This window comes from Talpa europaea (assembly GCF_964194135.1).
Source record: "Talpa europaea genome assembly, chromosome: X".
NCBI classification, from domain to species: Eukaryota; Metazoa; Chordata; class Mammalia; order Eulipotyphla; family Talpidae; genus Talpa; species Talpa europaea.
The window spans coordinates 13,212,038-13,228,443 of record NC_140081.1 but is presented as its reverse complement, the minus strand read 5'-3'; the positions used below and the strand labels follow the sequence as shown (position 1 = coordinate 13,228,443).

The window sequence follows — 16,406 nt, the reverse complement described above, 5'->3', positions numbered from 1 at the left end:
AAATGCATGCCTCTTTTAAAAATAAATAAATAAAAGCTGAAAATTCAGGAATGAAAAATTCAGGAGCAGAATAACAATGCAACAGAATGAAGAAACAACAGATTATCAAACTTGAAAGCTTGTTCCCTGAAAAGACAAATTTCTGGAATGAAAAAATGAAAAAAAAAATCCGCTATCAGACACATAGTAATAAAACTGCAAAACATCAAAAACAGTGGCTTAGAGAGGAAAAACTGATAATCCAACAAAGAACAAAATTAGACTGATAGTGTAAGTGCCAAGAGCAAAATAGAAGCCACAAGAGAGGAAGCAATGTATTTAAGCTGCTGAAGGAAAATAAATATCCATCTGAAGTTATATACCCAGCAGAACTGTTTTCCAATGAGGTGACCGACACATAGACAATATAGACAACTCTGATGAAAACTGAGTTTATCACCAACATCCTTACTAAAGGAATTTCTAAAAGATAAACCTCAATAAGATGAAAAACAACTTCAAAAGGAAGAGTCAAAGTACAAAGAAAAGTGATGAATCAAAACTACTATAAGACTAGAGCAAAATGGCTGAGCAACAACTACAAGAAATACGGAGGGTAAAGTGAATGGAGTAAAAGCATGGGAAGGGAATAGACATGAACTTTGAAATAAATTTAAAATTTTTAATTCAAACAATTACCAAAAAATTACAGAATAAATTATTGGTACATGCAACAATCTGGATGGATATCAAGGCTACTGTGTTCAGTGTAAAGTCAACCTCAAAATCTTACATACTACATAATTCTACTTACATAACAGCATCCTTAAAGTGACAAAAATATAGAACTAGTAAACAGTAGTAGTTTCCAAAGGACAGGAATGAAGTAGGTTGTGTTAAAATAAGATGATAGCACAAGAGAACATCTTCTAACAATATGTGTACATTATGTGTGATAAAATGCTACATAAATGGTATGTGGGATCAAATTGCATAGAACTACACATACAAACACAAAATGCACACGAAAAGTGAACAAGATCTGTAGTCTAGTTAACAGTGTTATATTGGTTCAATTTCCTTGTTTTGATATTACACTTATTACCAAATAAATAAGACAAAAAATTTAATTTTTTGTAACCAAAGAAATTAAAAGATCGAGATCATCTGGAACCAGAGAATTAGTATAAAAGACTGGATTTGACAGGGAAACTGAACAATGAAGAAATGAGATTACTAGTTATATTATGTAGCATCCTAATTTCCATTTTAAGAACAGTAACTAGACACATGCAATATGTGGTAGCAACACTAAAAGGCAGAAACCAACTTGTGTCCTATGTTTTCTTTTATGGCCATGTGTAAACCACTTATGAACTTTACTAATACTGTCAATTTTATTCTCGCTTTCTCCTTCAACCCAGATGAATCAACCTCAAAGAGACCTACAATGAACAGATAAGAAATAGTGTGGTAGTGGCACAGGAATACACAGACCAGATGAAATAAGACAGAATGCAGAAAAAGAACCAATTACTTAAGGAAAGTTAACATAAAATAAAGGTGGCATCTCATATCACTGAGGGAAACTTTTTTTTAAAAAAAAGTACATTTTTAAAGTTATAAAGAAGTAACCAGGGGCCTCCCCAATGGCGCAGCGGTTGAGCGTTGGGTTGCGAAGCTGCCTGCAGCCTCTGCAGCGCTGGTTCAATCCCCGGCTGCTCCCCGGCCACAGGAGGAGGGTCCCACATGGCGTGCAGACCTCTCCTGGCGCCCGCTGCTCCCCTCAGCTGCGTACTTCGGTCCTTCTGCCTGCTCTGCTCCCCACTCTGGCTCTGGTGAATTCTCTCACCCTCCCGTACTTCTGACTGTACCCAGTGCTTGTATAAATAAATAAATAAATAAATAAATCTTTTTTAAAAAAAGTATCTATAGAAAAATTTTTTTGGTATGAAAGAAAAGAAAACAATAATTCCACTCACTGGCATAAGAACTAAAAACAGGTGCTTCAAACAAAAAAATTTTTTTAAAGATTTTATTTTTATTTATACAAGAATTGGGGTACAGTCCAGAGACGCAGGAGGGTGAGAGAATTAACCAGAGACAGAGAGCGGAACAGAACAGGAAGACGACCGAAAACACTGCTGAGGGGAGCAGCGGTTGTTACAGGAGAAGTCTGTCACGACATGTAGATATCTCCCTGGACAGCTGGGAATCGAACCCGTGCTGCAGAGGCTGTGGACAGCTTCACAGCACTGCGCTCAACCCACTGTGCACCAGGGAGGCCCCAAACAAAAATTTGTACATGAATGTCCAGGGTAGCCAAAAAATGAAAACAACTCATATGTTCATCAATTGATGAATGAACAAACAAAATGTGGTCTATCCACATAATGGAATATTATTCAGATATAAAAATGAAGTGCTAACACATGCCACCACATAAATGAACATTGAAAACACTATGCTAAATGAAAGACAGACACCAATGGTCACATATTGTATGACTGCACACATATGAAGTATTCAAAACAGGCAAACTCAGAGACAGAAAGCAGATTAGTAGTTGACAGTATTAGGGAAAAGAAGACTGGGAGATGACCTTTTAATTGGTATAAGTTTCCATTTGGGGTGATAAATGTTCTAGAATTAGATAACTGTCATGGTTGCAAACACTGTTAATGTACTAACATCACTAATAATAAATTTTACGGTGTGTATTTTACTACTAAAAAAAGGCATTTTTCATGTGCCTATGACTGTGAAAAGGTCTGTAGGACATTTGTGAAAAAAACAAACCATTTTTGATTGAACTCATTTTGAACAGTTTGGAAACAAAGTATAAATAATGGTCAAAATGTTTAGAATACAAAATTCAAGTTCTATCACAGAGCACCGGAAGAGAGGATGAACAGAAGTTTACACAGCAAGGAAGATTTCTTAAGGGGGCTTTAATGAATACTGCCTGAACTGTAAAAATTTTGTTTAAAACCATCAGCTTTATTTTTTTTAAAGATTCATTTATTTATTTATACAAGCACTAGGTGCAGTCAGAAGCACGGGAGGGTGAGAGAATTTACCAGAGCCAGAGCGGGGAGCAGAGCAGGCAGAAAGACCGAAGTACACTGCTGAGGGGAGCAGCGGGCAGCAGGAGAGGTCTGCGCGCCATGTGGGACCTGCCTCCAGTGGCCGGGGAGCAGCCAGGGATCGAACCGGTGCTGCAGAGGCTACAGGCAGCTTCGCAACCCAGCGCTCAACCGCTGTGCCACCAGCGAGGCCCAAAACCATCAGCTTTAAATGATCATTTTTAAAAGAAGAGAAGGGTCAGTAATAAATACTGAAAGCATAAGATGAAAACTGGTGGGGAAATATACACCTGGTCTCAAGTTATCAACCCACAAGGGCATTAATTACAACAGAGGAAAAGCAGCTTTACAAGGAAGAGCCCTGAAAAACATCATCTCAGCCAAAAGATCAAACTTAGTATCACCAATAATTGGGCAAACGGACATTATGTGTCCCTGAGGGGACATATTCTCATCTACATTGTACTTTTACCAAAAATTTTAACATGACTTTAAACACTAATAAGCAATCAAGCAAATCCCAGAACAAGGGACATTCAACAAAGCGACCAACCTGGTCCCTATAAAAATGGTGATGGTCATAAGAGACCAAAATTGGGTTGTAGGGGGAGGTAAGGAGGAAGTAAGACTGAAGAAGACAGGAAAACAAAAGTGGACTCTGCCTTTCTTCAAAAAACTATAAAAAACATTACCAGGCTGGCGCAATGGGTTAAGACTCAACCTATGAAGCTAACCGCAGCCACTGCAGCAAGAGTTCGATCCCCGGCCAGGGAGCTACCCACATGGCACAGCAGACCTCTCCTGACTCGCCCACTGATCCCCTCAGCAGTGTATTTTAGCCAATCTGCCTGTTCTGCTCCCCACTCTGTCTCTGGTGAATCCTCTCACCTCCCACACCTCTGGCCTGTACTCCAGTTCTTGTATGCATAAATAAATAAATCTTAAAAAAAAAACAACATTACCAGGCTAATGGCAGAAATCTTAATATGGACAATATATTAGAGTATCTTTTTTTTAAAGATTTATTTATGCATACAAGAGCTGGGGTACAGGCCAGAGATGAGGGGGGTGAGAGGATTCACCAGAGACAGAGCTGGGAGCAGAACAGGCAGATTGAAATATACACACAGCTGAGGGGAGCAGTGGGCAAGACAGGAGAGGTCTGCTGCGCCATGTGGGTTGCTCCCTGGCCGACTGGGTATTGAACTCGTGCTGCAGAGGCTGCAGGTCTGCCTCACAATGCGGTGCTCAACCTCTTGCGCCACCAGGGAGGCCCTAGATAGACAGTATCTTGAGAAAGGAAATTTAGTTAAGTAGACAAGTGTCCTTGTCCTTAGGTCATTGTTGAAGCACACAAAGGTGAAGTGTCATGGTGTCTAAAAAACAGCCTCTGTGTATGTGGTGGGAGAAGAGGAAGAGGGAAAAAGGAAACAGATGTTATAAAATGCTAACAGTTTAAAAAGGGCAAGATGGCACAGATTTTAGGCTTTGTGGTCACACCTCTCACTCACAGTTGCATGTTCTTCACTTTTTTCTTTAAAAAAACACAGCACACACCAAAAAAACCCTTTTAAAATATAATAACCATTCTTAGCTCAAGGGCCACATAAATAGAGGCATGATTGCTTTCTGGGGTAATGGGAATGAGAGTGATTGTGGTGATGCTGACTATATGGAACACTGTTGAAATACACACTTTACATGGCAGAATTGTAAGGCCTATGAATTTTATCTCAGTAACACTTTAAAGAAAAAACCATCCATAAGTGGGCCATAGTTGGTGACCCATAATATACCACTTGGTGTTCAGTCCAAACTAAACCATAAAAAAAAAATACTGAAGAGAATCTTCCCTTCTCATTTTACAGGAGCTAATTCACATGCTGTTTACTCAAAAAAAAAAAAATTTGCCATTGATCTATAGCTAAGAAAATCTTGACACATTCATTCATATCATCTTCAATTTCAATTAAACAAAGCAAGTTGATTAAGTTCTAAACCTTGTTATTGTACTATACTATTACCAAAGAGTTAAAATTCTAAGTACATCACTTCAGGAGAAATTAAAAGCCATCACTTGTTGTAGCCCTCAAAATCAGCAAGTCTAAATGACTGAAATTTTCAAAATAAGTAAAAGGTCAAACTCTTTAGCTAACAAAGACATGAAACTTCCATTTCCTGGTGTTGGTTTTGCTTTATACATTTAATTTTCTACAATACTATGCTTCTCTCAACTTCAAAACATATTTTACACCTAAAAACAATTTGGTAGGTCCTATGTCAAAGTACAAAGTCATCTCAAATGTCAGATAATCCTTCAAATCTCAAAACAGCACTCTCTGGAAGACAAAATGTAGGTACCTTTCTCAAGGGCATCATCTTCAAGGTCATCATCAAAAATTTCTCGGCCATCCTCCACATAGCCGATACCATCTGCAAGAACAAAATATAACATTGGGATCAACTTTCTAAAAGTGACCAATAATATTTTAGCCATGACACTAAAAACCTTTTATACCCACTCAGATGTTCTCCTGACCTCTGCCATTTTTAAGTGTAGCAGAATTCTTTTCAGATGCCATATCAAGTGAAACACAGCATCCACAAGGTAGTCTGAGTCAAAACCGAAAGATATACATTATACCTACCTGGATGAGCTGGGGAAATAATTTGACCCACAGAATCAAGGTTTGACAGAACAGAAGCTTTACAACAGTTTTACTCTACAACAGTTTTACTCTACAATCTCTACTCTACAGATTAAAAGTGAAAGAATCAAGATCACCAGCAGCCCAGAAAAGCACTTCAGTCTATGAGGGAGAACTGGCAATACAGCCGAATCCAATTACAGAAGCAGAAACATACAGTCATGGGCACCATCTATACCCTCTCCCTGTGGCCAGCATTCACATACCCCATAAGCAGGGTCCAGCAAGTTTCCCACAAGGGGTGAGAGAAATGAGGCCAAGCCTGTGCACAGGGCTTTCCACTGCCCAAGTTACTCTTCACCAGTATAGACTTGCAGAACCCTCATGGCCATTCTGGGAGGCAGGTAGTTTTCTTGTCCCCACATTACACATACCCCAAAGGGACATGACCCCTTTGATTTCGTGGAGAATTTATATGATATTCTGAGGTATATACTGGAGTCTCCCAAAAAACTTTCTATTGTTCGCTCCTGCACTCTCAAGGAAGGTTTTGAGGAATATCCAAACCAAAGGTATGACCTCAAAAGGACTTTGCAACTGACAGGGCAAATCTGCAACTCCACCCCATGAGAATTGCTGTCAAGCAACTAGCACAGTGCCTGGCAGGCAATCTCTCCCCACATACCATCATCCACAATCCAGTCATCATCCTGGCGTGCCTGTACCAGCTTCGAATACTGTTCTTCATCAACTTCTTCATAAACGCTTGTGAAGTCCTCAACCTGCCATCACACGAGTTTGAGAAAGCTTTAGATGGAGTGAAAGTGTTAAACAATTCTGATGAAAATTGTCAAACTAAAATTGGAATGGCAGCCTGAAGGAGTAGCTGCAACCAAATCATGAGTTCTGACATTCAACACCACTACAGGGTTTTCCTTAAATAGACATCAATTAACTTAGTATTCCTTTTAGGTGGGTGTTAACATAAGATATTAAATGATTCCATTAGCATAATACACTTGTCACACCATCAATTACTCATCTACTTCATAAAAAAACAAACTGAATTATAGCCAATTCCTCATTAGCTGCTTTGGGGATTATTCACTTGTAATTTCTAGACTAGTTTCTCCTATCTGTAGCAAACCTGTAAGGCATGCCACCTTCCTCTCCACCAGCTGATGTTGGCCTGCAAACAGACAATTTTAGTAACTATTCAACCAACCACATAATTCAAAATGAAAATCTCCTCTACCTACACCCCTAAAAGAGCAGCAAACACACACACTATCCATTCTACAGCCACACTAGAATGGTTTCCGAGGGAGCCCTGTTTGCTCTACCACTGATCCCCTTCATTCTCAGGTTGAGACTGCACAGACTTAAATGGTGAAGGGTCATGCAGAGTCACAAGTCTTCCTATCACAGGTCTGCCTGACTGCCAGAGAGCTGGACACCAAGACCAAGTGCCAGGAATTGAGCCGACTTCCTCAGCATGGTTAAAGCAACAAGTGGAGGGCCTCCCCAGTGGCGCAGTGGTTGAGCGCTGGGTTGCGAAGCTGTCCGCGGCCTCTGCGGTGCAGGTTCGATCCCAGGCTGCTCCCCGGCCACCGGAGGAGGGTCCCACATGGTGCGCAGACCTCTCCTGCCGCCCACTGCTCCCCTCAGCAGTGTATTTCAGTCAATCTGCCTGTTCTGCTACCCACTCTGTCTCTGGTGAATCCTCTCACCCCGCCACCCCCCCCCCCAACCTCTGGCCTGTACCTCAGCTCTTGTATGCATAAATAAAAATAAATCTTAAAAAAAAATTCCCACTTTCTCTAGAGTTCTGCCCTTTCAGTGGAGGGAAAAGGAAAAGACTAACTACCCCTGAAGAGCCAAGACTCTAAGCAAAGCACCGGGCCAGAGCCTGGGAGCCTGACTGGGCATTGCTGATTGGATTCCTGCCACACCTACTAGGCTCATAATAATTACAGGATTAGGCTTAGTTTTCACCTCCCATTTAATCTACTCTATGGGGATCACTGGCAAATATTGATTTGGCCCATTACCATTTGCTAACAGGAAACTACCTACCCCACCAAATTGAGTTTTGGCAAGCCAAATACAAACTAGTCTAATGACTATTACTATACTGACCAATTTTCTTTTGGAAGAGCGGGGAGAAGAAATCGTTCGGTAAAGTCTATTAGGCATGCTTTGTCCCTTGTTGAAGCAACTTGCTTATATACTATCAAAAAGACACCAGAAAACTATTTTAAAAAATCATTTTGAGTAAAAAGTCATTTTTTACTCTATCTCTAAAAACATTGCTACTGCTCAGCATGAATTCTTAGAGCCATACAATTAACTAACATCAGTGTTTAAAGGGAAATCAGTCACACTGTGTCAACATCTGCAGTACTGCACAGAACAGCCATTATAGAAGTACCTGCATTAAAATGCTTTAATCCTGCACTACTGTAATCCTTTTAGCAATGTTATGATCTAGTTGACTCATTTAACTTGAATGAATGGTGCCATGTGACACAATTCCTCTTGTATTTGCTTAGCTCTCCAATACAAGAGGCCACAGTTAAACAGGTATATTCTGAAGCCAGACTGAGTTCAAGTCAAGGCTCTGCCACTGTGACCTCAGTTAGTTTATCTTTGAAATGCTTTAATCATAGTATCTAACTTGATATGGTTATTGGAAGGATTCAATAAACGCACATATTTGTAAAAGCACATAGGAAAGTGTTAGCTAAGGGCCTCCCTGGTGGCAGAAGGGGTTCAGACGCAACCTATGAAGCTGTCCACAGCCTCAGCCTCTGCAGCACAAGTTTGATACCCCGGCCTGCCAGGGAGCAATCCATATGGTGCAGCAGACCTCTCCTGACTCACCCGCTGCTCCCCTCCGCAGCGTATTTCAGTTAGTCTGCCTGTTCTGCTCCCCACTCTGTCTCTGGTGAATCCTCTCACACCCCCCACACACACCTCTGGCCTGTACCCCAGCTCTTGTATGTATAAATAAATAAATCTTTTAAAAAAAAGTGTTAGCTAAAAAGTATATTAGTTGTGTGTTATTTTTTTTCAAGTATTAACTAATCCCACCCTATAGAAGCCCTGAGGCAATTACAATACAGGGGGCAGTTGCAGGTGAAGCCAGACATGGTACCACTCCATGGGTAGGAACTCGCTGTTCTACCTACAGGCCAGAAACCATGGGCATCAGCCTCACAGGCAGGCCACAGAAGTAAGGTCTGAGTCCCCACTGCTGTTGCCAGTGCAAATGAGACTGGGAAGAACAACTCTCTCCAAGGAGAAGTAATGCTTAACTAGACTGATGGATACCTTAACGGTACAGTAAAAGCATCTGTAAGTTCACCCAACAAGGCCAAGAGTCTTACCAGAAATGTAGTAAGCTTGATATGGAAAACAAATAGCTATTTTCTCCATAATCTATAAATCTACCTCATGCCCATACATATTCAATATTTAGAAAGTATGGCAACCAGCTCGAAATACCTGTGTATTTCTCATCAGTAACAGAAGACTACCTGCAGGGTATGAATGAGAAGAGACACAGGAGAAGAAAACAGAAAAATGGTTACTTACTTCATATTTATACTTCTCACCAGCTTTAGCCTTTTTCAGTCTTTCAAGAGCTTCCTGACGCCCTTTCTTTGATTTCTTTTCTCGCCTGGATCGAGAAGCTAAAAAACTCCCTGAATCTGAAACAGATGGGGAAAAAATCCAAATTTACACGAGATGTTATGAAGCTGTTTTCCCTCAAAAACAAAGAAAGTTTCCAGCCAATAGTAATACACAATTTTAATGTTATACAAATGGTACTTTTTTATAACGTAAATAATTCAGGGAGCTCATGGAAGAATGTTACAGCTCCTGTGACTTCAGGAATTTGCTCTAACGGCCATTTTAACCAACTAAAGCAACTATTTTTTTCCTCCAAAAAGAAAAAAATTCCAAATTCAGCTGTTAGCCCTGGGGGAGAAGGAAGATCAGGTGTTAGTCCATAACCTTTGCAGGAAAAAGGACAGATAAATTACAAAAGGCCAATTCATTTGTATGCGTATTCTATTAACCAACATCTGAAAGGTTGTTAGAAGTATCTGCCCTTTGCCAAGAGACACTCTTGAGACACAAAAATCAGAAAGAGGGCCTCCTTATGACACAACCTATGAAGGGCCTCCCCTGGTGGTGCAGGCGGTTGAGTGCAGCGCTGTGAAGCAGTTTGCAGCCTCTGCAGCGCTGGTTTGATCCCAGCTGGCTGGCGAGGGTCCCACATGGTGGGGTGGACCTCTCCTGTCTCACCCGCTGCTCCCCTCAGCAGTGTATTTCGTCAGTCTGCCTGTTCTGTTCCCCGCTCTATCTCTGATGAATCCTCTTACCATCCCATGCATCTGGTCTGTACCCTGGTTCTTGTATAAATAAATAAATCTTTTTTGGAAAAAAAAGACACAACCTATGAAGCTGTCCACAGCCTATGCAGCACGAGTTCGAGCCCCAGCCAGGGAGTTACCACCCACATGGCACAGCAGACCTCTCCTGCTCACCCACTGCTCCCTTCAGCAGTGTATTTCAGTCAATCTGCCTGTTCTGTTCCCCACTCTGTCTCTGGTGACTCCTCTTACCCGCCACACCTCTGGCCTGTACCTCAGTTCTTATATGCATAAATAAATAAATATTAAAAAAAAACAGAAAGATATGGTTCTTGTATTCACAGGACTTACAATCTAACATGGGGGGGGGCAGGTAAGTAGCAACTAGCTTTAAAACAATCTTTAAAAGTAGATCCACCTGCTCTCTCTGGGCGTTCACCTAGCTTATGGCAACATGGCCAAACGAACAAGAAGGTGGGGATCGTCGGTAAATATGGGACCCGTTATGGTGCCTCCCTTAGGAAAATGGTGAAGAAGACTGAAATCAGCCAGCACACCAAGTACACTTGCTCCTTCTGTGGCCAAACCAAGATGAAGAGGCTCACTGTGGGGATCATCCGGCACTGTGGTTCCTGCATGAAAACGGTGGCTGGTGGTGCCTGGACCTACAACACTACTTCTGCCGTCACAGTAAAGTCTGCCATCAGAAGACTGAAGGAATTGAAAGACCAGTAGAAATTCTACAATTTGGACCATTGCCAACAAATAATAAATGGGTTAATTTATGTAACAGAATTGTTTGGATTTGTTAATGTTCTGACATGCATTAATTTTGTTTCTCAAGCAAGTCTCAAAGACTTTACCAATTGAAATACTTTAATTTTTATTAGACCGGTATACTGAGGTGGGGTTATAGTCCAGTACTTTTTTTCAGTGGTAGAATGATATATGAATAAAAATCTTATAGCTTTGGGGAGGAAAAAAAAGTAGATCCACCTGTTCTGTTCCACACTCTGTCTCTGGTGAATCCTCTCACCAACATTCCCCCGCCCCCCGCACCTCTCTGACCTACATCCCAGCTCTTGTATGCATAAATAAAATAAATCTTTAAAATAAATAAATAAAAATAATACATACCCTAACAGAGGTTCAGATCAAGTGTCTGAAATTTCAAAGGAGGAATAAATTGGGGAAGGGAGAATTTAACACATTGCTCAGAGGAGATTCTTCATTCCAACACTAATTTCAAGGTCTCACTCAAGTTAGTTATGGTATTTTAGATTAAAATTACAAAAATTAAAATGTTTTATCAAAAAACACTGAGGGTCTCAGTGCTCATTCAGTTTTTTAATTACTGATCTTTTTGGTGATTATAAAATCACACACACACTGAAAATATTTCATCCACAAAATTAAGACTGTACATATACATACCAGCTGATAAATGACCAAGTCAAGCAAGACAGAGCTGCCTGCCAGCCATGATTTTAGGCTCAGCACGATTACCATCTATGGCGTAGAAACTGAGTATTTTATTGTATTTGATGCTAATTATTTTATAAAAAGGAGCAGGCACAGAAAAGAAGAACTATTGATAAGAGGCATCCTGAAAGCTCCAACCCCACTGGAATGTTCATAACAACATTAAGCTGTTTGACTAAGTGTCTGACTAAAATAGAAGATGCAATTTAAAGAACATGTACCAAATGCCGGCAATAAACTTGAAAACTCTATCTTAAAGGTGAAGCATAATTAGAGACTTATTTTTTTCTAGCTTTCTGGAAATGGAATCTCTCTTTATAACATCTCAGTCTATTGTCTGACTTTTACATTTGACTTTTAAATCCGTTTTCAGAAAGACATTAAGCAAAAATTAAGACGTGCAGGTACTTAATGATGACAGCCACAAAATCTTGGGTGTCACTCAAATGATTCAAAACATCAAAGATAGGCCTACAACTTCAAGGTTTCAGATGACTGAACATGACCAGTGAGAGTGAAAAGTTGGCCTTGGCATCTCCCTTAGACCCCCGTGACTACTCACATAGATTATCGCGACCCAATCTTCAGGTCTTCCAATGGACTTACTCCACGGGCAGCAAGACGCCCCTCTCCAGTACATAGGGCAGTTTCAAATAAGGCAGAGTTGCCTGTCCTCAAAGGGCTCACAGGCAAAGAAAGCAAAGGGACCGGAGGTGCACGCACCATCACATAAACTCGGTGCCCCAATAAGAAGTCACAGGCCCTCCCTGGTGGCGCAAGGAGTTAAGCACCGCACTATGAAGCAATTCACTACCTCTGCAGCACGAGTTCGATCCCCGGCCAGCCAAGGAGCTACCCACATGGCGAGGCAGACCTCTCCTGTCTCGCCCGCTGCTCCCCTCAGCAGTGTGTTTTGGACAGTCTGCCTGTTCTATTCCCCACTCTGTCTCTGGTGAGTCCTCTCACCCCCCGCATCTCAGGCCTGTACCCCAGCTCTTGTATGCATAAATAAATAAATCTTTAAAAGGGGGGGCACAAACAGAGGAAAAGACACGAGTCAAATTACACAGGGTTGAACATGAGCGGTGTAGTAAACAGAAAGTCAGTGTGGAAGGTAAGTTCGACTTAGTGTAGAGTGAAGGAGAGTAGTGAGATTAGGGAGAAGCAGCAGCACATGCTGGCTCTGCCACTTACAGGGTGAGGAGACCAGCAGCTAGCCTCTCAGAGCTGCAATGACCCACTGTCTTGTCAGCTGCCCAGCATCTGAACATGTTTGTGAAATTCCTGCCTCGATGGGATGCAGAACCTTTGTCCCGCTACAGGAGCTGAAAAGCAGATGTTCTACCCAGACACCCTTGCGGCCAGGACATAGACGTACGAAACAGGCTCTACCAATTAGGAACACCTGCTCAGACTTGACAGCTGAAGCCAGCGCCAGAAGCCAAAGAGGTGGGCTAAAGAAGATTCCAGAGTAGCAACAGCTGCAGAACTGAGTATCAGGGCCAACAGTGCCAGCACTATCCCAAGATACAAGCCTAACAGCAAGCCCTAGGTCCTCGCTGGCAATGACCTCCCCACTGGACCAGTTTTGTGGGACAATTTTAATTACTATTCCTGGAATGGCTGGCCAATCCACCTGGAGTTTCTATGAAACACAGTATCCATCTACTGAATTATTTTTCTGTTAAAATCGGTTATAGTCTGCCATTCGCAGCAACATGGATGAACTAGAAGGAATTATGCTCAGTGAAATAAGCCAGAAGGAAAAAGAAAAATACCGGATGGTTTCACTTATAGCAGGAATATAGGGAACCAAATAAGACATCAGTGTAAAAAAATATTAACATTACAAAACACAGCAAAGCAAAAACAGACAATTATAAACCAGAGACATCCTGCAGGGGAGGAGGAGGGAGAGGGACCAGAGGGAGGGAGGGAGGGAGGGAGGAGCACAGGGGACTGAGGTGATGGTGCACGAGTGCCTTGGTGAAGGAAACTCTATGGGGACTACACCTGAGGGGGTGGGGGGAAGCAAGGATTGTTTAAAAATGAACAATGATGTAAAAAATAAAAAATAATAATTAAAAATAAAATAAATCCGTTATAGTCGTTCCTGTAACTTCCACGTATGTAGTCTGACTAACACAGAACCTCAAGGTCCTTATTTGTGAAATGGGGAAAATCATGTCTGCCTCATAAAGTTGTTAAGGATTATATGAAGATGCTTGGCTTACTTCATACTGAGCAATACTGGAGAAGCTCATTTAATGTTTGTGTGTATCTATTCAAGCAAAGTAGTCACATGGTAATCCCCATACACACCTAGCATACCGTCGTCTAGCTTCTAGAAAGCAAAAATAAAGCAGAACACTTTTCTTAGGGAAACCTGAACATAACACTGCATATAATTAGATGTTTACCATCCCAACCCCATGAAGACAAAAACCATGTCCAGCCTACCTACCATCATACCATCAGAGCCTGGCAAATGCATATGCCTAGTAGGTACATAATAAATATTTGTTGAATGGAGAAATAAATGAACCACTCTACCTGCTTTTTTAAAATCATTAAACTCTCTGATGCCTTTTCATATATAATAACAGCTAGTTATAGACCTTTCAACTTTTCACTGCCATTGTCAAGGTACCCCAGCTTCTAATACTTAAGGAAAAAGAGGCCTAGATTTTCCTTTGTGGAAAATGTCTTCAACGCTGCACATAGGTAAGTTGGCCAAAAAAAAAGTAGTAATAATTAGCATTTTTTAAAAATCCAGTTAAAAAGCTTAAATATTGGTTCAAAATTACCATCTGGATACCCCCATTCTCCCCAAAAGCAGACAGACACTACTCTCCAACGGTCTTTCAGGTAACAATCTTTCCGCCTGCTACAAAGGAAAAATTCCAGTCACAAGTTCCCAGCAACTACTTAATCAACACCATGACTTAAGAGGGGATTCAAGATTGCACAGCATCCTAAGAGTGATTTCTTGATGTTCACAGATGACGTACAGTTTTTAGGGTGAAGAAAGGGCTTGGTGGCAAATCACTGATGGAGGGCTGCAAAGACGGTTCACCTACTCACTTCCTACATCCCATTTGTAATCCAGGGTAGTCGACTCTCCAAAATAAATTGTCTTAAAAAACGACAAGCTAGAACAAATTGACATCTGTGATTCACAACTAGGTGAATGCAAAGGAAGCTGATTAGGAAGCAAGGTCTCATTAATGGTGATGAATTTGAGTGACAGGAGATGGGACGCCAGCGCTAAGAACGTGAAGCATCTGATTTTAAGTTAGAAGTTCAGTGCAGTTAAGTCACGCTTTAGTTGAACACTGTTCAAAAATCAGAAATCAGAGCCATTTGCATTTCTTGTATTCTATTTTTGGAAATAAAAGATAACCACTGAAAACTGAGTGATATATAAGGCATCCGAAACGCTGAACGGATGCATTTAAGAAGCTTCACCAGAGATGACTAGGTCGTGACCACCATTTCCTAAGCAGCACTTTAAGAACTTTCCAGAGAATCTGAAAAATTGTTAATGCATAAAGTAGAAACCCATTACCTATAAAGACAAAACGTATTTGTATCTGGTGGCGATACTTAGAGCTTTCTTTCCTGCTTAGGTACAATGCACATATACCAATTTTCCTGGAAGTTTCTATAAAGGGGAGGGTGTGCATCCGTTCAGTATCCAGCGGATACGTAGGGCTGGAGTAATGAAGCACTTTCGGCCAGGACTGAGCCTCACCAGGGACAGTCTCGACGAAGGTGAGCCCAGCACGTGTGGGGCGACTCACCAGAAGAAATAAAAAGACAGGCTAGGACGGAGACCCTCTGAGGCAGAGGGGCGACGTCTCCCAAACAAAAAGCCCGCAGAGGGGTTTCTCGCGCTGGCCAAGAGCAAATGGCCCGGTTCGAAAATTAGTCCCAGCCGCAGACTACCGAGGTCCGCGCCCCACAGACCCGCGAGGCGACCCGGGCGCACGTCTCCCGACGGAAAAACAAGAGGCTCCCCCTCAAGACCCCACCACCCACAGTTAAGCCCCGGTCCCCGCACTGCCAACCGGGCACCCCAGACGCGGGGCTATCCCTCACCGCTCTCCCCCAGCTCGCAGTCGTCACCGTGCACCGGCGCCATGGTCCTCAAGTCTCCCGATTACGCGCCAACCAGCCCGAAACTGGCGCGGGGGCCGAGACGGGCGCCAGCCTAGGAGCCAATCAGAGGCTTCGCCGGCTGCTGACTTCCGCCCGGAAGGCCACTGACGTGCCGCGCCGCGCTGCGCCCCGCCCCCGGCCCTACCCGCGGGCGCGCGTTTGGCGCCCTGTTATGACCCCCGAGGGAAAAGCTTCAGCTGGGCGGGGGAGGGAGGAGGAGAGCGGGAAGAAGAGGCGGTCGGGCCCTGGAAAGGAGAGGCTGGCAGGCTCTCTGCGCAGGCGCACTCATGCTGATGGGAAAAGACCCGGGTGCTTTAGAGTAAGGGTTCTCTGGTTCTGAGAACTGATTTTCTGGGAAAAAAAAGGCGGGCGGGCGACTGGGAGGGCGTGGTGGGACCGATTCTCCTGGTGCGTGGGAAAGCGACTGCCTCCTGCCGCGCGCTCTGAGTTCTGCCAGATACTTTGCTTCTCAGAGTGTGAACGCAGTAGTAGCCTTGTGATAGAACTAACGCCATGCCACCACTTAAAGGTCTATGCACCATCTTAACCACATGACCCCACAGATAATGAGCAATCAAACGCCTCCTGATGTGATGGGCTTAGAGAAAGAATCACCACCTTTATAGTCTTGCAAAAAATGTTTAACCTGAATCAAACCAAGAAGACCC

At 42.5% G+C, this 16,406-nt stretch overlaps 2 protein-coding genes across 3 annotated transcripts in view; one reads left to right on the top strand and one right to left on the bottom strand.

Annotated features, from left to right (window-relative positions):
* Positions 1–15,721, bottom strand: part of POLA1 (DNA polymerase alpha 1, catalytic subunit) — a gene marked incomplete at both ends in the record, with an annotated part of 266,915 nt that extends 251,194 nt beyond the window's left edge. For both annotated transcript variants that reach the window (XM_084258559.1, XM_084258560.1), the window contains 4 exons: positions 5,427–5,498; positions 6,399–6,495; positions 9,311–9,426; positions 15,679–15,721. In XM_084258559.1, coding sequence (XP_084114685.1) covers positions 5,427–5,498; positions 6,399–6,495; positions 9,311–9,426; positions 15,679–15,721 — 328 coding nt within the window. The remainder of the gene's footprint in view (positions 1–5,426; positions 5,499–6,398; positions 6,496–9,310; positions 9,427–15,678) is intronic.
* Positions 10,455–10,830, top strand: LOC311186921 (large ribosomal subunit protein eL43-like; the record flags this gene model as incomplete). The annotated part of the gene is made up of 2 exons (XM_084258148.1): positions 10,455–10,468; positions 10,539–10,830. The coding sequence occupies 2 exons, from the start codon at positions 10,455–10,457 to the stop codon at positions 10,828–10,830; spliced, it is 306 nt and encodes a 101-aa protein (XP_084114274.1).
* Positions 15,722–16,406: the final 685 nt, after the last annotated feature.